General features: G+C 38.7%; 1 protein-coding gene across 3 annotated transcripts in view; it reads right to left on the reverse strand.

Annotated features, from left to right (window-relative positions):
* LOC122794000 (ras-associating and dilute domain-containing protein-like) overlaps positions 1 to 22,954 on the reverse strand; it is an 867,060-nt gene that overhangs the window by 688,338 nt on the left and 155,768 nt on the right. For all 3 annotated transcript variants that reach the window (XM_044062093.1, XM_044062094.1, XM_044062095.1), the window contains one exon: positions 759 to 1,082. In XM_044062093.1, the coding sequence (XP_043918028.1) occupies positions 759 to 1,082 (324 nt within the window). The remainder of the gene's footprint in view (positions 1 to 758; positions 1,083 to 22,954) is intronic.

Raw genomic sequence — 22,954 nt, forward strand, 5'->3', positions numbered from 1 at the left:
TCTTATTTATTTAATTAAAGGACAATCTACATGGAGCAGTGTTATCCACTGTACTTAAGTAAAAAATGTCTTGCTTGTTAAGTAAAAGGATGACCAAAGTTAACAGCTTTGGTTAATAAAACTTTAAATACAAATCAGTAAACCTGCCATTAGCATAAAATGCATTTTTATTTATTTTATTTTTTTTTTATTTATTTAACATTTGTTGACTGGGAAAGTCCGACTAGGTTCCACAGATCCTGTTTTCAGCGGAGGCCCGGGGAGAAATGATAAATAGGTAGTGTTATTAGTTCAGAACATATGCTTTCCTCAGAGTAAGACTTTCAGCCACACGCCACTGCTGCAACTCTAGGCTTCAGCACTTGCCTGAATTCTTAACCTAGAAGATAAAACTGTGCTCTGGTACAACCCCAGAATTTTGTTAAACTTTACATTTTAAAATACAAACTAGCACAAGCCTGGATAGCAAAAGTAAGTTTCTTTTCCTGATCCACTTAGCTTTCACAGTGCTGGTCCTGTTTTATTTATAAAAACGCCATCCTGTACTCATACTGCCTTCATCCATGATATTTTACAGTGTGACATCACAAAGTCTCTCAGTGGGTAGGACACAACAATTGAGGCAACTTGTTTCCAAGTGCTTAAGCTGCAGAAAAGCAAACAAAACTACAGAATTCATAAATAAACAGTAGAATACTGAAGATAAACCATAACTAAAAGAAATGGAACAAAGACAAAGAATGCATTGTTTATTTCACCTTTCGAGTGCCTCTTTAACTAGCTCTTGTGCTTTCGACTGTGGAGTAGCCAGTACGCTTTTATAATTGGCTCCTTTACAGATTTCATGGCCAAAGATCCGAAGAACCCCAGGGGCGGACACCTGAGTAGAAAGTTCTGCTGAGTCTTCACTAAATGTACTTTCACTTCTGTCAATGCCAGCTGCAGTCTCATCGGCCTGGTTACCTGCTCCCCATCCCTTGTTAAACAGCCGGTTGTTGTTATGCCTCTTGATCTTGTTTCTGGCAGGCTGCCTCACCCCGCTGCTCTCATTGGACCGTACTGTGTTGTCTGATGAATCTGACCTACATGTCAGGAAAAAGTGGATTAGTAATGCTCTGCTGTAACAAACACTTGACTTAACTGCTTATGTAGTCTAATAGTATAGTAGGATGAAAATACAAGATAGTAAAAAATGCAAATATTACATATTTGTATACACACACATGTATATATATATATATATATATATATATATATATATATATATATATATATATATGTGTGTGTGTGTGTGTGTGTGTGTGTGTATATACACACACACACACACACACACACACACACACACACACACACACACACAAACGCACGCACACATGCAAACGCACATACATTAATCTTCAGCAGATCTATACCTTAAAGATATCACCATGTGCTGTTAAATCTTGAACTGAAACCTGGAAGGTATGGATTGCACTTTATTCAAAAGAAAATTGATATTTTTATTTGTTACTTCCTCTCATTACTTTTCATTTCAATGTAAAAATCTATTTTCTAATCTTTGCTTTTCTGCAGCTGATCTATGGTAGAATGGCATCTCTTTCCTGGTTAAGTATAGTGTAATTGCCCTCAGAATCTTGGAATTAAAAGGGAATTATCTGGGCTCAGACCTACATTTCTAATATGATGAGCCCTTCCAGCTCATACTTTAACTGACATCCATTTAACAATGGAAGACACAACTTCATGTGAGCTAAGAGTGTCCTGAGTAGCCAATGCCTCACAAATTTGATATCCATGCTTGTGTTCCAGTTAAGTGTCTAAGTATTTAGCAATGATGTCAAGAGTACTTTCTAGAATCAGCATGACTTTAATGACAAATGTGTTTCCTGGAGAACTGCATCATTGGTATTTACTACAGTTGCAGTATTTATCCCCAGATTGTTGAAGGCTACCCACAAAGAACTCAAAATTATAAACCTGTCAGAGAATGCATGCCGAAGATTCTGTTTAGCCTTTCCAGTAATATAATTTCCCTTGTCAGTACTTCCTGCTACTGGAACATTCTGTGATGTCATTTTTTCATGCCTTTTGATCACTTATTTTTGACCATGTATGTGTACACAACAAACTTCCGGTTGCTGCATTGACATATGGTTGCCAGTTTGATGCATCAAGCAAATCTCATTACTGCTGAATGATTTCCAGTCATGACTGTAAATGTACAGCCAAGATCATATCCTTGACATTAGGAAAGAGAAACGAACAACTGGAGTTTATGCTTTTGGCAACCCTTCTTTATACTGTGTTTTTTACCACAAGAGACGGAAAAAAATTGCTGTACATGCATTTCCACAAACAAAGATTGCTAAATCACAAATTTACAGCTGTCTCATTTGAACTTTCATACTGTATTTTTAAAGAATATTAACCTTAACTGCCAAAAGTTGTTGGTGTGCTAATACTTTGTTTTTCCTCAATGGCTCCTGTATAACATTCCAAATTCAATACACCCTTTCCTAGCAAACTTTTGTCAGGAGAGTACCACATGACATGTGAACCTTGTTTTCAAATAGTGCAAAGTTTACGAGGTGTACAGGTGTAACTCACCTGCAATTATCAAGCTGACTGGAACATGATTTTACAAGCTGGCTTGAAATACAAGGTAGTCAAATAGTACGAGTGTAGGACAGTCCTTTCATTTAATCTGGGGGATTTTTACAAGGAGCAATAGCTGAATACTGTGATTAGCCTATTTGTGCAGCTCCAGCATTATCAACATTGTCCTTTTCACTAAATAATACAAGTGATCTCAACATGATGCTAAAAAACATATAAAAATCCCTTGATTTCCCCATCTGCTTTATATGTAATATCATGGGACAGGTGCTCTTTATTGCTTTTGCCAAATGCTACCAATCGCACTAGTCTGGCTCCAACTATTGCACAACACTGCAAACCACTTGCACAGTATTAATAAGTGCCTACCTATCGGAAGTGTGAACTATGCCCGTGGTATTAATATATAGCTACCTATCAGAAGTGAGAACCATGCCCGCGGTATTAATAAATAATGCAAGTGTGAACCATATCCATGGTATTAATAAATTGCTACCTATCAGACATGGAACCATCTCCATGGTATTAATAAATAACTACCAATCAGACATATGAACCATGAACCATAAAATGTCTCACAGTCTAAACAAAAACCCAACATAAATAACTCCTGTGGAAGCACAGGTTGCCTGAACTTTTAATTTAAGCTTTTTGTCATTGTGTAACCCTAACAGTATCATCTTCCCAAATGTATTTACACTGACTACACATTCCACATTTTTTATGACTCTGGGTGTGAGGCATTATTATTTGTTGACTTTGTAACCCAAGACATATTCTGTTCAAATTTATTCTTCAAATTCTGGGCTCTTTTATTTACAAAGTTGGGAGTATCATCTACAAGTAGAAGCTTTAAAAATAGCCCAATTATTCTCCACCACTCTTGAAATTTGTAACATTTTTACTGTAACAGAGCACCAACTCTTTCAAAATGTCTCATAGATTCCTTGAACAAGTTCTGGGGTTGAAAACTTTTATTAGTCCCTTAAAGGGACTTGAACTTAATTGTTCTCCCCTTAAAAAACCTAAGAAATGAATTGATCTGTTTTTTTATATTTGATTATGATTGGTTGGTTGTAAATAATTATTCACCAACTGTTGGTACAAATACTTATATTAATGTTTTTTTTTTTTTTTACTTTAGTTCATATGAAATCCTGTATTTGTGAATAAAAGTGCTTATCTAAAGTGAATTAAACAGAGGTTCTTTATTTGGTCTTGGTCTTTCTGAATTTCAGGAAAAAACAGATCCTTATTTAAATCTGTTTCTAATGTTTTTCTCTCAGATCGCAATCACTGCAAGGGAATACCTAGGGATTTTGGTCTCATGGCAAATATGGTTCTCATGATACTCCTGGCAAAACTCCACAAGAGAAAGATACAGTGATATCTGAAATCTCTTTGGTCCCTGCATCAACACCCTTAATCTTTTCAAATCTCAGTGCTGAGGTTGGTCAGAAAATAAATCTTTTAGTGGGGACCACACATATCCTTAAATCCAGGTCTCCCTTTCTCCCTTATTGCCCATAGCATTTAGTCACCACAGACACTTTGGACTTTGTTTCAGGAGCAGTTTTACAAGGGATAAAAGTGCAGGGGTGTGGGATACCAAGGACAGATGCAAGCACATAAATATCTAGGAGATGCTTGCCCTGATTGAGGTAGTCAACTCTCTGAACCATCTTTGGCCCCAGGGTCCTCTTCAAAGTAGTTTCATACAATACCACAATCCTGTGGCACACCAAGAAGCAAGGAAGAACCAAGTAGCACCCATTTTGTAGCCTAGTCATGTTATCTTGTTATATAGACACACAACACAATCTCACTCTACAGACATCCTACATTCCTTCATATCAAAACTGTTTGGCAGACAAGCTGAGCAGGACCAGGGCAAAACCTTATGAATGGAAACTAGATCTGGACTCTTCCAACATTTCATTCATCTGTGGGGAGTTCCTCAAGTAGACGTTTTTGCCTCCTCTTTGAAAAACAACTAGCAAGATTCTGTACCAGGACTCTATACAAGAAGGAGTGGAAGACATATACCTTTTCTTTTCTTTGGATAGGAATGTTCCTGTATGGTTTTCCACCCTTTCCACAAATATCCAGGGTACTTCTGAAGATTCAGAAGGAATTCCCCAAGATCAATGTGGTGGCTCCCTTCTAACCTAGGCAACTGTGGTTCTTCCTTCTTTCTTAAATGGCCATGAGTAATTACCACAAGCTTCCTCAAGGACTGGATCTACTCACACAAGAACAAGGATGTTTGATACACTCCACTATCAATCATTTCAAACTGACTGCCTGGATGATAAGGTCTTAATTCCTTTTAGGCACCTGTTTACTGAGGATGTGCAATAGGTACTAACAGAGGCAAGAAAGCCTGCTACTAGAAAATCATATATTAGCAAACGGGAAAGGTTTTATAGTTGGTGCCAACAACATAACCTGCACCTATTCAGGCTAGTTGTTTAATAAAAAGAAAATTATCCTGCTTTTTTTCTGTTGTTCCATTGCACTTCTGTTGACCATAGTATAGACTGGATTCAAATCGGCTGAATTCAGTTCTGTTTGTAGAATGAGTACAAAAAATCAGGATTTTTTTTTTTTGAGAAGCCCCCTGTACCCTAGTGGCAGGAGCATATAGTAGGACTAATTGAAGGTTACTGGTGCAGGGCTTATTCTGAGCTATTTTTTTGGTGCACTGCTCATTTTGAGCTTTTTCATTGGTTTCCTTGTATTAGCTGTTTTGCTCTTGCTTGAGTGTAGTGCATTATCGCATACCAACATGAAGAGGGGCTAACTTTTGGTGGTTATAGACACAAAAGCACCAGTAGAAGTATGTCCCCTTAGAAGTGGCTGCTATCTAGCAGAGTAGGTCTTGAATAGCTCCCAGCTGTTCAGCAAACCATCCAGCAGAGATTTTACCTCTTACCGATCAACATCAGACCTACAGATCCCCTCTTTTACAGACCTCCTACTGTACACCCCACAGGTTTGTCACCCTAAAATAGTTCCCTGCCTGATACCCCCATCTTTTTCTCCTTATCTGCTGATACCAGGTCAGTTTCTCTCTGTTTCTCCTGCCAGGCTGGTGGACATGGGTTTTTTGAGGCAGTGTGGCAATGTACTCTGACAGCCCCTTACTCCTAAATCACTCAAGTACAATTTGTGAAAGATGCTCCTACACTAAGAATCTGGAATCACTGCTCTCTCACAACCAGAATAGCAACACTAAACAGGTTGTCAGCTCACACACCATGACTCCTATTCGTAATATGCACCCAACACATAAACCTTCATATGTAGAGGTGCTCTCCAGAAACCTACCTAAACACCAGAGACCTCCAAAACATAAACATGCTACACCTAACACAACACCCAAAACACCTAATGCACAAAATACACTAGCATCTGGGTCTCAACAAATAAACTCAAGGTAATGCACAACTATTCCAAATGTTTTAGTTATAGATGATTCTATAGTGAGACATACAGACATCCCACTCACCAGGCTGAACAAGGAAAAGGTTACAGTCAGCTGCCTGTCTGGTGCAAGGATTAACCAGATCACACATGCACTCAAGTCTCTCAACAAGAAGTACCATTATGACTTCATCATAGTTCACATTGGTGTGAATGACTTGAGACATACCTCTCTGGACTATATGAAGAGCTCTCTGAATATGTGTCCCAGGTGGGTATGTCCCCAGCTCTGAGCAGCATTTTACCCTTGCCTAGGATGATACCACAGTATAAATAGAAAATGACTGACTTCAACAAATGGCTTAGTTTCTGGTGTCATTCTAAGGGGATCCAGTTCCTGTCAGCCTTGAATGACAGGGTGGACAGACCACGATGCTATGCCAGAGATGGTCTTCATTTGGCACCTCTAGGCTTTTGGTTACTGAGTAAGACACTTGCCTTCCCCATAATGCCTTTTTAGGCAAGGTCACAACAACAAAATTTCCTATGGGAATATATCAAATGCAAAGAAACTAAGGGTCATGCTGCTAAATGCTAGCAGTTTAAATCAGAAATTGCACTCTTTGGAAGCACTCCTCTCCCTGGAAGATGTTGACATCTGTGCAGTCAAGGAAAACCTGGTTCAAGGCTGCAGAAAGTACTCCAGCTTTGCAATGCTACAATGTCATCCACACTTTCAGACCGCAAATTGAAGGTATGATAACCAAAGGAGGAGGAGCATCTTTCTTCATTAAAGATAATTCACCTCTAGACTGGTTAGACAAAATAACTCTATGGAGCTACTCCAAGTCCAAATTACTCTGCATAAGTCCTCCCCCTTCAGGTCATCATCAGTTATAGGCCATAAACCAAGATGCCCACACAGCTTATTTAGACCTACTTGGGACAATTAAGGTACAACCCAACACCCTAGTCATGGGTGACTTCAACTAGCCTTTTATTAATTGGGAAACTTACTGTATATGAGCCCGAACTCAGTACCACAAAGGTTCCTGAACTTTGTTAACTCAAATGCCTTGGAACAAATAGTCCACAGGTATCTCCAATATTCTAGACCTGGCCCTCATCAACAGGGGCGACCAATGCAATGCCATAAGTGTAGGGCCCACACTGGTTAATTCAAATCAGTCATTGTTGAAGTAGCAATAGCACCAGAACTCCCCAAAAGAGAAATCAGGCTAAAAAACTTCACCAAAGCTAACTACACCCCTCTAAGAGAAGGTATAATCGACTTCCAAGCTCCAGTTTCCACAGATGGCATTGACGGCTAATACGAAACTATACACTGATGCCCTGTATAAACATTTACACAAATGTATAAAAATAGCCATGTTGGATAGGATTAAAGCAAGATCCTCAAGAAAAAACAAACCATCCTGGTGGATGTCTAGCATTAATAAATTAAAAAATAAGCAAAAAAAGCTTCTGTCTAAAAATACAAAATTAAGATCCCACAACAAGAACAGCACCCTCCTCAGCCTAAACAAGCAAATAAGACAGCTCATAAAATCTTCAAAGAGCAACTAAGAGAAAAATTTAGCAACCATAGCCAGGGATAACCATTAGCCTTTCATCAGCTAAGTCTGCAGCCTAAAAGGTAGGACTCGGATGTATGCTGAACTAACTGTGGATGGCATCACACACTGACCCTGCAGAAACTGCAAATCTGCTATTAGACATGTTTGACAAAGATTTCAACCCCAGCATACCACAAACAATGTCTTCATCATCTCCTCCTCCCTGCATCTTCAAAGAGCAAGTCATCAATGCTCTCTCCAAGGCTAAGAACACATCCACCATGAGACTAGATGGCATTCTGGGCTGCGTTTTTAATGTTCTTAAACAACAGCTAGCTACTCCATTAGGCTCTCTGTTCAACCACAGCCTGAGTACTGGCTTTGCCCCACTGAGTGGAAAACAGTGACTGTTATCCTCCTCCATAAGGGAGGCTTGGCAACAGACCTGGATAACTATAGACCCATAAGTTTAACCAACCTCATCTGTAAGGCAATGGAATGAATCATCACGGACCTCATAAATAAGGATATAGGTGACCTCCAAAATCTGGATCCATCCCAGTTCAGTTTTGTCAAGGGCAGGTCATGACTGCTAAGCCTGGTGGACTTCTTTGAAAAAGTGACCACAGCCATAGATGAGAGCAAAGCCATGCATACAGCCTATTTTGACTTGACCAAGGCCTTCAACACTATCCCACATTTAGGCATCATTGACAAACTAACCCAGTTGAATATCAACCCCTATGTTGTCAGGTGGGTTGCAAACTGGCTGACAGATCAACAACACTCAGTAAATGTGGGAGACTTTACCTCTACATCGCTCACCTGATTAGCAAAGGCATCACCTCAAGAGTAAAAGAGGTTATAACTCCCATGTACTCGCCCCTCATCAGGCTTGTTATTGGATATAATGCTCCCTTTGGTATGTACCATACCAAATACCTGCAGCGATGCCAAATACCTGCAGCGACTCAAAAGACCTTAGAGATTTCTAACTAAGAAAATTCAGGGTCTCCAGCACATGCCTTATGCAGACAAACTGTCACTGTACTCAGTATTGTACAGACTACTTCGAGGCAACTTATGCCTGGTTTGCAGGGCTATCTCTGACCTAAACCTAATGGAAGTGCTACACATCTGTAAGTCAAATGGGACTCGAATCACCCATTTCAGGGACCTCAATCTAGCCTGTGACATAAAAAGGACCTGCTGGAGAGACAGCCATATCTCTCAGAGGTTGCCACTACTCTGGAACAAGCTTGCAATCCATATCAAGCAAAGCACCTCCATGACCCTAATAAGTGCAACCTGGACGACTGGATGGAAAACCGTAACTTTCTACTGGGGGTTGCACCAGCTTCTCTCCTGGACATGGGTAGTTCCTGCTAGAAAAACCTTGGGCATAGATGATATCTCTCATCTAGTATTGGGATTTAACAGCTACGCTTGTAAAGACCCTTGGGTTACTAGCCTAGTAACATCCTATGAACCTAATAGTTTTACAATATTTGCAAGTTACTATCCTATGGCCTTTCTTATTCCTCCATCAAGGTTTATTTATTAGCCATTTCAACATGTTTGCTCATACAGCTTCCTCTTTCAATGCAGTCTAATGTCAAAATGTTCTTGAAAGGAGTTTTGCATAAGAGGCTGCAAAGAAGCTGGTGGCCCCTCCTTGGAATCTTAACTTTATGTTATATAAGCTAACACTCGCTCCATTTGAACCAACTAATCTGGCTGACATGAGGTTCTTGATATGGAAAACTGTTTTACTGATTGCTATGACTTCTCAGGAAGGGTATATGAGTTGCAAGTTCTTATGGTGAGTCAACCCTATCTCATTTTCCACAGAGAGAAGGTTTCTTTGAGAACTAATCCTTCTTTTATACCTTAAGAGGTATCCAAGTTTATTTTAAAACAGATTATCTCTCTCCCTATTTTCTTTACTGAATCAAAAAATGAGGGAGAAAGGATACTGCATACCTTGGATGTCCACAGATAACTCAGGTACTATCTTGATAGAACTATAGTTCTCAGATCTTCGGATCAATTGCTTATTTCTTGTGAAAGTAAGAAGGGTCAGCCTATTTCCAAATGGTTGTCGAATGCTGTTATCTTTTGTTATACTCACCACAACAAAGCTATTCCAGACTTCATCTATGACTTTTTGGAAAGAGTTAGTTTCTGGAAATGTTCCAGCAGCTGCTTCTTGGTCCTCTGTACATAGTTTTAAAAAGCAATATAAACTTGATTCCTTCTCTAAGTGCACATCAAGCTTTGCTAGGATCATTCTCCAGGGGCTCCTGAATTCTTCTCCTTCCATCTCCCAAAAGTAGTAAGCTAGGGTAATCTAGACATATATAGGCTACTGCAGCAGTGATCAATATGAACACTATATTACAGTTGTGCAAGTTGAATTTACCATAACCGTAGATGTTCAAATGATCACTGCTGCAGTAGACACTCCCTCCCTCCCTCTGTCCCCATTGTTTTTTTATGTATTTTTATGCTATGCCCTGGGCATTTAGATTTTGTTGCTCTTACCACAGTCCTTTCATGGCTCATCTTTCCTCTTTCTGCTGGCAGGAAAGCTCTGAAGGGCTTTGCGACCAAATTATTAGTTTTAGCAAGGTCAGCTCAGCTCAAGCTGCTTGACAGTTTGGCCATGTGGAAGGTGCCCTGAAGCTTTGGAAGCTGGCTGGCCATTATATCCTTGGCAGGATATAGCACATATAGCAAAGGCTACTACAGCAGGGATCGTTTGAATATCTACTGTTATGGTAAGATTACTTACACAACTGTACTTTGTCCTGCCTCAGCTCTGAATTATTTTGTGCCACTTTATCAGTGCAGCATCTAAAATTCTGAATTCCTTGAACAAGACATTTCTTTCTTTCATGGTATAGCTATGTATCAAAAATTGCAATGCATTTAATACTGGTGAAAAAAGCATTGAAACTCTAAAAAAACACTGAGCTGATACACTGTTTCAGAAACATTTTCTTAGCAACCTTTCATATATGAAGTTAAGTGAGCCTACTTTTCAACCACCTTACCCTGAAAGCTTTACAAGTAAAACAATTTCCAGTCTCTAAACCTTTCTTCTCAGTAACCTAGAAAGATTGATATTTACATTATTTGAGGAGCAGACCTGCTGTGAGCGCAACTCTACATAATTTCTAAAACTTGCAGATGTGAGACTGAAATATGAGTCACAGGAATCATAGGAAATTCAAGGCTACTATGTTTTGCGAAAATTATACATTGTTAATTCCTACCCTAAACTCTACCTCCCCTCTCAATGCTAGTCAAGCATGTAGATAACCACCGTAAATATTTATTACTGTCACATTGTGAGAAGTCACATTATAAAAAGTGTGAATGCAGGTAACCATAAATATGAGATGACAAGTCATATTCCTACAATAGAATGTACACAAATATTTATGAACAAGACTAGCATTTCCAGCAGTGATAATTCAGCTCTTACATATGCTTGTCTTAGTTTCATCATTTTAGGTACTGCAAATTTTAAATAAATCCATGATGAAGCATGCTAATATCCCATAAGATAACCAGTAGAATACTGAACTACCACCAATATAATAAAAAAAAAATAGATGGTGGAGTTTCAAAACAATGCTGCCTGTCAATATTCTGCTTTTTTAGTTGCAAAGTAAATCATTCCACTTTAGACAAAATAATATGACTAGGATTATTATTAAATTTGCTCCATACTATCAACATCCTGGCAAAACATTTCAATTCACCAACCATTTCTCACGGGAAGCTAAGGCTGGTATTTCTAAGCAATAGAAGGGAATCATTGCTCTTGTTTTTACCTTAACCTTACCTTACATATACGACAAGAAACCTTACCTTACATATCTGACAAGAAACCTTACCTTACATAACCGACAAGAAACCTTACCTTACATATCCAACAAGAAACCTTACCTTACATATCCGACAAGAAACCTTACCTTACAAAGCTGATAAGAAACCTTACCTTACATATCCGACAAGAAACCCTACCTTACATATCCAACAAGAAACCTTACCTTACATATCTGACAAGGAAACCTTACCTTACAAATCCGACAAGAAACCTTACCTTACATATCTGATAAGAAACCTTACCTCACATATCCGACAAGAAACCTTACCTTACATATCCGACAAGAAACCTTACCTTACATATCTGATAAGAAACCTTACCTTACATATCTGACAAGAAACCCTACCTTACATATCCAACAAGAAACCTTACCTTACATATCTGACAAGAAACCTTACCTTACATATCTGACAAGGAAACCTTACCTTACATATCCGACAAGAAACCTTATCTTACATATCCGACAAGAAACCTTACCTTACATATCCGACAAGAAACCTTACCTTACATATCCGACAAGAAACCTTACCTTACATATCCGACAAGAAACCTTACCTTACATATCCGACAAGTTAAGGGTAAACAAAGGACTGTATGAATGAATGCACAGCTTAGTTTAGTTTTGCCAGTGGTTTCTTCAAGGAACTTACTGCAACATTGAGAAATCTATTTGCTCTTGTTTTTATTTATTTATTATTTTTCTTCTACCATTGTCACTCCAATCCCCTCAATGCCATATCTCCCACATCAGATTTAAACCAGTGGACTTGGATCTGTGAATACCTTCCCCCTTTCCACCACCCACCATAGAAGTTTGATTTAGTTAGTAGGACTGTGAGGGGGAGATGAAAAGGAGACACCAGTGCCTTCACTGCTGCGATCAAGACGATAGATCCTACCATTTCCCTTAAGTGCTAGGAGTGTTTCTTGTTAAACGGCATGCAAGCAACACCACAAAGGTAGTAATATTGGACAGCTGTCCTGCCCCACTGCAGACTGCAGACACCTTTAATCACTGCCACTAACCTTCTCCAGAGCCATGATAACACACGTACTCTAGTGTGCCTCTGGGCTCTCACCGTCACAGAGCTGAACAGGCAAATTCATCTTCATTGCTCTCCCACCCACATGGTCTCCTCCAACTCTAGAGCCATTAATTACACTCAGAATGAGGGGTTCATACTTAGGGTTTACTCCCTCTGTGCTGCAGAGCTAACTTAGTATTTTTATGTTTGTGAATAGCTGCTTGCCTGTGTATGCACCCATGTGTTACATATAAAGGTCTGAACTCTAAAAACCTTAAAAAGAATAAAAAGAATATGCAGCTGTGATGAAAAGGAATTTATTGATGTATGGGGCATATGCAAATATACATTAGGATTTCAACTGGGGGAACAAAGTTTTGGCTTGTATAAAAAAAGCTGGATCATTCAGTGGGACAAGCTGGCTGCAGAGAACTACAATCCCACTTTTTAGAAGCTATTGTCTGCTACCATGGAAATGGTCATCAAATGGTGCTTGAAGCTTTATCACTATCACATTCTGAGATGTCACTTTATAAAAAGTGTGAATGCAGGTAACCATAAATATGAGATGACAAGTAATATTCCTCTAATAGAGGAAAACAGAGGTCACAGGTACAAAGTGGTGGAGGCCAGGGTAATGTATTTTGCATTAAATCAGTTTAGGACCGAGGCTATTTTTATAATTTTACATAACTGTTTGAAAATGTGCTAGGTACAATGATCCCTGTAGTACCCTTTTAAGCCAAACAAAGGTCACAAGGCACAAGACTGGAGTTAAAAAGACGAGAATCTTACATACTTAACAGTTGTATCAATAATATCTCAGCTTTTTGACAAAGCATGCAGCAGTTTTAACAGCTGGAGGAAATAATGCTCTGTATCAGTTGATCTAAACTTCTGCACAGCATCCATTAAGATGTAACAATTATAGTACCTAACATGTCATACCAGTTACATCTAAGCCCTATGCCACAGCCACAGTGAATGTTACAAGCTGCAGTATGGCATAAACTAAAGACAACACAGTGCAGATATTCCAGACTGGAGGTCGTCTGCCTTAAGCATTCATAATTGTCCTCATTCATAAAGAACCCCATTAGATTGTTACAAAAGACAGCGATATAAGAGAAACTTCTACATATAGGGTCTAATGATAGGAAGGCATGCACTCCAATTTAAGCCTGGTCACAGGTCAAAGCAGACTAACTGTATGCATAGTTCTGGACATCAGCTTATAAGAATGGTCTGTTACTGACATTTGGTTAGCAGCACAGGACAAAAACCTGTGTAAAGAAGCCTGAAAACACAGAGGCAAACAACCAGGTCAGCTTTGTAATATGGAGTTAAAGAGCTATTTCTCTAGTCACACTCATACACACACACACACACACACACACACACACACACACACACACACACACACACACACACACACACACACACACACACTGACTGGTCCACATCAAGAGCAGAAGGATTATTTCTGAGAGAAGCACAGCTAATAATAGGAAGGCTGGACACCAGACGCTCTGCAAAAACCCTTTTTCACTTCATAGTTCTGGTGTTAAAGACTCCAGAACCTTGAGACATTGTCGCACGTTAACCTATTTTTTGATTTTACCACCTAAGAGATACACATGATAGTTGAAATTAAGGCATTAACCTGCTATTATATGGACACTCTTATCTACCAGTAAAGTAAAATTAATGTTTACCGAAGACACCTACAGGCAATCAAATATGAACCAAATGCAGTAAGCATAAAAGTCTCTCCAGAACTGGTGCATGGGTACATAACAAAAGAGAAAACTGCTTACTACACTAACTTTCAATTCTGGAAGATAGAAATTTAAGTGAGGAATTTGAACATGTAAAACTCCAGTTCAGTTTAAAAAAGTGTTATGCATCTAATAACTAATATAAAATATAATATAAAATAACTAATATAAAAGATGCCCTGAATCCCCTTCCATTACAAATAAACATCTTAACAAACGGCTGACTAAATATATTATTTCCAAAGTCACCCTATCTTGGAATAATGAGAACACTTGCTTTTGCACTAAATCACGCTTTACTGTAAGGAAAAGTGACTTTCGAGTCAGTGTATTTAATTAACAAATAGTGAGCCACATATGAGGAGGTGCAGGGGAAAAAACCCGTTTCGAAATCCAAATTTTATTAGTTAACTTTATTAATAGTTCAATAGCGTTAACAATGTTTCCTTTTTATTTTTCCTTTTTCAGGGAAGTAAATAGTGTGGGAAGAAATAGCCAGGGAATTGTTATGGCTAGGCTTGTATAGGCCCTAGTAGCCTAGTACCAGCCTATGAACCTATGAACCTTACTTTCCACGATACAATAAAATGTTTCATTGAAGCGTTACTTCACTGGTACTTTTCTGTCTTTATATGCACTGTGTATATACATAGTGTTTAGTAAACAGTATACTCAAATAAAAATATGCTGTATATAGCATTTCCAATTATATTAAAATATACAGTACTAGCTGGTGATCAAACAGCTCTGTCTGGACATAAAATCTATCTTTTGATTAATATCACAAAAGAAAGTAAGTTCACCACACCCAAAAGAAGTGTAACGTTTGTATTACTCTACACCATACATACAGTAACCATTTAAAATGTTAGGACTTGCAATGCTGAGTCCCGAAGAGGTGAGACCGAATGACTGCAAATCCAGACTCGTGTATATTAAGTCCAAGATTGCCATTTCCCAGAACTCATCATTTTCCAATGTACGGCATTCTCAGAATTGGCATATATAAGTTTGAGAGCTTTCCCCCATGTAAAAGCAATTAATGTCAACAGGGATGTTTTATATTTGCACTTCACCTGTATCTTCGGTCTTTGTTTCAATGTTTCGGTGTTTTGGTCCTGACATTTCAATGAGCAACCTTTGTACAAACTATACTATAGTGCATATTATACAATTGTAACTGTGGCCAGTAGCCTCACTACAGCTTTAAGCAGCTTGATATATAAAGAAATAATACTTAACATAATAAGAATGAAAGCTGAGCATCCAACGATAAATCTACACTTAAACTTTTACTGTATATTAAAGCACAGTAACTGAGGTTATTTTCTTGTAGGTTTACTGATACTGTTGGTATTCAAGGATGGTCTTGACATTTTGGGATTCAAAGTCTCATTTATTGATACTTTAAGGTGCAAAGTAATATATATATATCGCAATACTAAGTAGTTGTATGGGGTGTCATGGCTGTGGGGGCATGCATACCTAGCTACATGTATAGTGAGGATGAGCATTCATAAAGTCTTGCTGGTGGATATCCCCCAAAATGCTTTTATAATGTTTCAGTAAACAAAATGTTATCACTATACACAAACTCTTAAGGAAGAACAAATAATTCATATGTTATACATTAAGACAATAAGGCTAATCCTTGCTCAGTGGAATCAATAAATCTTACTGTTCATTTGAAAGGAAAGGTAGAGTTTATTTATGGATACAATGACTAGCAAACAAATTGCTACTGCTGTGATACTAATTTCAAAGCCCAATGTGGGTCACGCGGTTGGGTAATACACATTATCTGGACCATTAAGCCATATTTGTGTTAGTAGATTGATGTTTTTGATTCTAAAAGCTTTTTCAACATGTATTATTTGTACTGGTCCGGAATGATTTAGTGTTATTACTCTGTTGTAAAAAACATGGCTGCCCACATACCTGATAACCTTAGGCCTTGTCAGGCTTACATTCAGAAAACTAATAAATATTGGAGAGAAGCAATTGACTAACCACTGATCTCAACCTTATAACAAAAGCACTTAGGTGGAAATCCTGACTGACCTATACAAAGGAGAAGGTTCTCCTCATATTGGGTGGAAATCCTGACTGACCTCTTCAAAGGAAGAGGTTTCCCTCATACTGAATCCCAGCATCTCCTTTATAGTCAGGCTGTCCTTCTCCTACCAACATTACTTTATCTTCCATTAGTTTACAGCACAGAAACAAGTTTCCTAGATACCTTGCCACTTAGGTCATCCAGGCACAGCTAGTCTTTATACAAAGTGCCTAAAGGCCTGCAGCACATTTATTGCCATCCCTTTGTGCCATACTGTAATTTTATCACAGATTACATGATACATAACTCTGGAATTATTTTATTGTTTTCCTTGATCCTAAATCAGCCACACAGGGCTCCCCATCCAGCTTGTGTCATAACACTATATTTCTCACAATAGGTAAGCTGCTAGAGAAAGTTGTTACCACTCAGCACATCTGACACCTCACTTCCCATTTCCTCCTTCATCACTCCCAGCATGACTTCAAACAGGGTCACAATACCCTCAAAACCATTGTATTTTTGACCAGCATCATCTACAGCTCTATGGAAAAAGATTCTCTTTCTGGGAATACATTTGCCAACCATGGCAAGGCATTTGTCTCTATATTCAATTTCCCTATGTTACAAGACATCAAAGCACATTGCTCTTCTGTTTCATGCCAGGCTAAATCTACACTGTCTCAGCCTTTTTAGGCAGCTTTTGTTCCCTCACCTCTCTTCACTCAAATAATATTCTATAACTAAAACTATAAAAGTTAACTTAAGGTAGGCCATCTTCCATTCTATTTCTCCTTTCTCTTCTTCTACACTTACTTATATTCCACACTCAAAATGCTTCCTACCTACCTTATTCTTCTCTTCTTTTTCCCTCCTTTCCAGCTCTCTATCATGCTCTCTTCTTTCCCTAATCTTTCCCACTCTACTTCCTTTCTGTTTCCCAAATCCACTTACCATAACTCTTCTAGCTACTAGACGTTTCTCTCCATTCCAGTTCTCTTTACACTATCTGGCTATTATCTGAGGACTACCCTCTAGTGCTCCTTTTATGCTCCGAACTACATTGCAACTACTATCGCTACTGTGCTCTGTTAATCTGATATGACTTTATATAAATCTGTCTGACTTCTAGAACTGACCTGCTATGAATCTACTTTGTATATGTAACTGTGAAAAATTAACAATGCCATTAAAAATCTGAAGGATTAAATCCTACATCTGCTATTGTTTGCTAATAAGCTTATTCTAGTATGTTATCCATCTAGAAATAATTTGTATTTTTTTTCTTTTTAGTGCACTTTATGTTTTTCATATTGATATTTGGAATTTTTCTCTCCAGGTCTCTGCTGAAAACAGGTTTGGTTTGCTAACCCAGTCAGATTATCCCAGTAAACAAACAAACATAAATAAATAAATAAATAAATAAATAAATAAATAAATAAATAAATAACTATAACCTTCTGTCTTCAAATGGTTTTCCATTTATTTAGACAATTAGTCAGTAATGGTATAAACATACACTTTGTGCATGTCTTTTTAACCGTTCAGGGTACTTTGGTAGAGATTAGTTCTTTGTCCTTTACTTTACTTTCCATTTGTAAACAGAGGTCTTATGCACAGTTCTTGGATGAATATAACACTGTTTGTGTGCAACACATGGTTATACATTAGTGTGTTCACTCTTCTGGCATAATAAAATCAAGATACATAAATATCTGTTGTCTTTCATTTCCTGGTTGGAAACCATGTAGTTAGCTATTAATACTAAAAAAGGGGCATGCTATCTGGAATACCTTCTAGAACCTCCTTTGTGGTTCTAGACTATATTACCAAGTTCACCAAAACAGGTTCAGTCAGAGGCAAATCTCAAGTTTCTACTTTTGCTTACTAGTTGGTTGTTTAATAAATTCTTATCCATGGTTTCTGAGTTCCTACTTTTGTTAACCATATTACAAGGTTCCTCTCGGGCACTGTGCTTCATGATGCAAGACCTCAGTGTGAAACACCACTGCTAAATCATGTCTGAAGTAAGGTGTCTGTCTATTGTATGTAGAAGCACCTTCACTCTATCCACATTAATTTGCAAATTCCACACATTTCAACACTGTCCATCACTTAGAGCCCCCTTTCTGTTCACCTTCCTTCTTAAATCAATAATCTCATATATTTTATGTGCCCCAAGCTTCTCACTTCATTGTCAAAAATACTGGGAACAATATTCTTCACTGTTATTCTTCCCCTTTCCAAGCACTCAGCCTTACAATGGAGCCGAGGAGTTATTTATTCACAGTCCACAGCTATTTAGACCACTGCCAAGTCATATAATCTCATTCTTGCCTTCTCTTTATTTCACTTTTGGTCCACATTGTTTGTTTTCTAGTCATTCTAAAATTATTCTAAGCCAGCCTTATAGGTAAGTACTAGGCTAGCTGCCCTTGTGGGTCATTCTAAGTCTGCCTAATTTCCCCTCAAAGGTAAAAATCAAACCCTGTACCTTGTGGCTGTGAGGTAAACAGCTTAACCATTATACCAACCCACTTCCTGCTTCTTGGGTCTAACTGAACTGTTGCCAACTAAAGTTATTTTTCTACCTACTCCATTACTCAAATGGTGACCTTTCCGTTACTTTGGTCCTAGGTATAACAGAGAGTTTTGGTTCTGGCTGCACAGCACCTGCTACATTTTGTAGTATAATGTTTGTGATTTTGAGGTACCACAGTGGAATCATGTTCAGTGTTACTGCCTCAGTGCACTTGGTTCACTACATAGATTCTGCACATTTTCCTGTCAGTTCATAACATAAATTCTGCACATTTTTCCTATGTCCAATTGCTCTAGTTTATTTATTTATTTATTTATTTATTTATTTCCAGTTTGATAACCGGGGAAGTCCACTGGGCCGAAGCCCATTTTCAGTGGAGGCCGGGAGAAAACTCCACAAAATACATTACACACAAAACACTCTGTGTTCTAACAGATTAACACTTTAACAATTTCCAAAATGTAGTACATTTGGCAGTATACTTCAGAAATTAATATAATTATGAAACTGTATTGTTAGTGAAGTAGAGAGAGATAAAAGGAAATTATATATAGATCTTGAATGCAAGAGCAGTAAAACAGATGAGAAGTGAAGAAGATGCAAAGAATTTAAAGGAGAAGAGGTGACAGGAGGAAGATGAAAAGTATGGATAGACCAATATTCATGTTGTGTTCGAGTCAAAAGTATACCTTATGACAAAGGCAAAAGATTCAAATGTGAGACTAGACCTGCAAGTGGGCAGAGAGGAGGAGAATGCTTAAAAGGAATAAATACAGGGTTTAATCAGGAAGAGAGTGGTGATAAAGAAGTAGGGAGGGGTGCCAAGGTGAGCAATCTAGGTAGGAAGTATACAATTACATTTCCAGTTTTGGGAGAGGTGAGAATGGAGAAGAGCTTGAAGTGTTCATAGCTTGTAGTGACTCTTAGAAGGAAGGAAGCAAGTTCCATTTTTAGCTGTAATATAGGAAAGTAGAAGTTGGCCAGGGGGTTTTGGGTTTGTATACTGAAATACGATTCTGGTGGCTGGATCTTAGGGGCCTGTGAAGGGTATATAAGGGCAAGATGTTAGATAATGCAGGGCAAGCAGTAGGTTTAAAAATTAGTTTGTGTGCAGTAGTAAGTTGGAGGTAATTGAGGAGATTAGGGAGTTCTAGCCATTGGAGACTACGGAGGCAGATGCAATGGTGTGTAGAATGAGTGGAGTTAGTAGCGAATTTGGCGATTTTGTAGTAGCAACTTTCAAGTTTTGAGGAGATAGAAGAGGAGAGATTGGTTAGAAGAGGAGCACCATACAGTAGTGAAGGAAGAAGGTAGGTAGTGGCGAGAGTTTGTCTTGTAGATGGAGTAAGAAAGATGGCATTTCTATAAAGCATACCAAGCTTCTGATGTGTTTTTTTATGTTTAGTTGAATATGAGTATTAAATTTCAGGTGTTCATCAATGGTAACTCCGAGTAATTTTGCACAACTAACATCATCTACTGGGGACTGGGAGAGGCTGGAAATTTTGAAGGATGACTTATCAAGAGTCAGAGCTTTTGAGGAGGAGAAGAGAATGATATGGGATTTATTGGCATTGAGGAAAGATGGTTACTAAGCATCCAATTTTCTGTCGTTGTGAAGGCCAATTGTTTGGCTTGAAGCTCGGAAGGCTAGGGCAGAGCAGATAACAGTGGAGTCTGCATATTGTACTATTTGAGACTGAGGAATTGATGAGTGGTGATCATTGATAACGATATTAAAGAGCAGTCGGCCGAGAATAGAGCCTTGAGGGACTCCGGTAGGTAGGTAAGAATCTGAGGTACCAGTCTTCCATTTCACAGCTTGGGATCTATCTGAGAGATAACTTTTGAACAAAGGGAGTTGTGGGAGAGATTGAGGTTAGAAAGGTGGTTGAGAAGGAGTGTGTGGGATATTGTGTGAATGCCTTGGAAAGGTCAAGTAGAACAGTGGAGACAATATTTCAGAATCAGAATCGGCATGGTTGATAATGTCTAGGAAGGAAGGAGAGGAGAGCAGTTATGGTACTGTGGCCAGGCCGAAACCCATGTTGAGTAGGAGAGAGGAGATGGTTATTGAGGAGGTGAGGCATGAGTTGCTGGTGGATACATTTTCAAGGACTTTTGAAATAGGGAAAGAATGGCTATTGGGCGAAAGTTAGAAATGTTATTATTTTGCCTCTTTATGGAGGGGCAGAATGTGGGCAGCTCGCCAAAGTTTGGGAACATAAGATTCTTGGATGGATCTATTGATGAGAATGCTGATAGGTATGGCGATCCCGTCTGCTGCAAGCTTGAGAAAGGGTGATGGGATGTTATCGGGGGCATTGGAGCATGGTTTGAGTTTGGAAAGAAGTTGTTTGATACTGGTGGTAGATACGGGTTGTAGAATAAAGGTGGGAGGGTGGTTATGAGAGCTGGAGTGAGGGATGGGGGAGGAATTGGAGAAGGATTTAGTCAGTTCTGCTATGGAGCTGGTAAAAAAGGAGTTGAAGAGTGTTGCAATTTCTGTGTCAGTCTTACTGTTGTCTGGACAGGGATTGGATTTAGTACCTGGGTGCAAGAGGGAATTGATGGAATTCCAGAACTTTTTGGGATTATTTGTGAGAGTAGACTGAAGTTTGTTGTAGTATGATTTTTTATCTTTTATAATAAGTTTTTTTGCAAGATTGCGGAGTTGCTTATATTGAAGTAAAGAAGCTGTGTTTTATTTTTATTGTATTGTTTCCAAATTTTGTCCCTTTGTAGCATTATCGTTTTAGTGTCCTTGGTTAGCCAAGGGGCAGAGTTGAACTTTATTCGTTTTGTTCGAGGAGGGGCTTGGGAGTTTAGGATTTTAAGGAAGGTAGTATTGAAGACTTCTAGGGCTTCATCTAGGGGAAGAGTGTTTAGTGATTCCCAGTTTGTTAGTTTAAGGGTTTCAGAGAATACTGAAGGGTTAAAATTAGTTAGGTTACGGGAGTGGGCATATTGATGTTGGTGTGGGAGCTGTTGGGTATGTCTCTGTTTTCACCCATATCAGAAAGTACATGGACTGTTACTCGTAAAAAATGTGTGTGTGTTTGTGTGTGTGTGTGTGTGTGTGTGTGTGTGTGTGTGTGTGTGTGTGTGTGTGTGTGTGTGTGTGTGTGTGTCTATGTCTCTGTTTGAGACAGCACACATTTCTGTGTCAGTAAATGGGTACATATGCATCTTGCTGTGGGCAACTACCCTATCTGTGATAAAATTCACAACGAGTGCCAGGACAGACTTCAGGGTCCCTGTAACAATGAACTAGATTAAATAGGCTATAATAAACTGAATGATTTAATGTTTGCATTCTCTGTAGTTGACTTGTTGTCCTATGCTTGATCTTTATTTATCATAGCTAATAATTGCTAGTGTAGTGACAACACACAAACACACACACGTATAAATATATATATATATATATATATATATATATATATATATATATATATATATGCATATATATAATATGCAATAACAACCTAGCCACTGTGGATGCACAAGCCAGTGCATTTCTTCGTGCCAGTCCCAAGCCCGGATAAATGGGGAGGGTAATGTCAGGAAGGGCATCCGATGTAAAACCTCTGACAAATAACATATGTGGACAACAATACAGATTTCCGCACCAGATCGGTCAAGGCCCAGGTTAACAATGACCACCACCAGTACTGTTAGCCAACAGGGTGCTGGAGGAAATTGGGCTACTGTTGGCCAAAGGAAAAGCAGAGGGGGAAGACATGCCCAAAAGCAGAAATAGAGGAGGAAGGTTAGGAGTGTAGTAGTGAGGGTAGGAACTTTGAATGTTGGCAGCATGACTGGTATAGGGAGAGAGCTAGCTGATATGATGGAGAGAAGGAAGGTTGATATATTGTGCGTGCAAGAGACCAGATGGAAGGGGAGTAAGGCCAGGTGTATAGGAGGCAGGTTCAAATTGTTCTATCTTGGTGTGAATGAGAGGAGAAAAGGGGTAGGGGTTACCCTGAAGGAATAGTATGCCAAGAATGCTTTGGAGGTGAAAAGAGTGTCAGAT

Source organism: Protopterus annectens, chromosome 2.part1, assembly GCF_019279795.1.
Source record: "Protopterus annectens isolate FY-2018-M chromosome 2.part1, PAN1.0, whole genome shotgun sequence".
In the NCBI taxonomy this organism is placed as follows: domain Eukaryota; kingdom Metazoa; phylum Chordata; order Ceratodontiformes; family Protopteridae; genus Protopterus; species Protopterus annectens.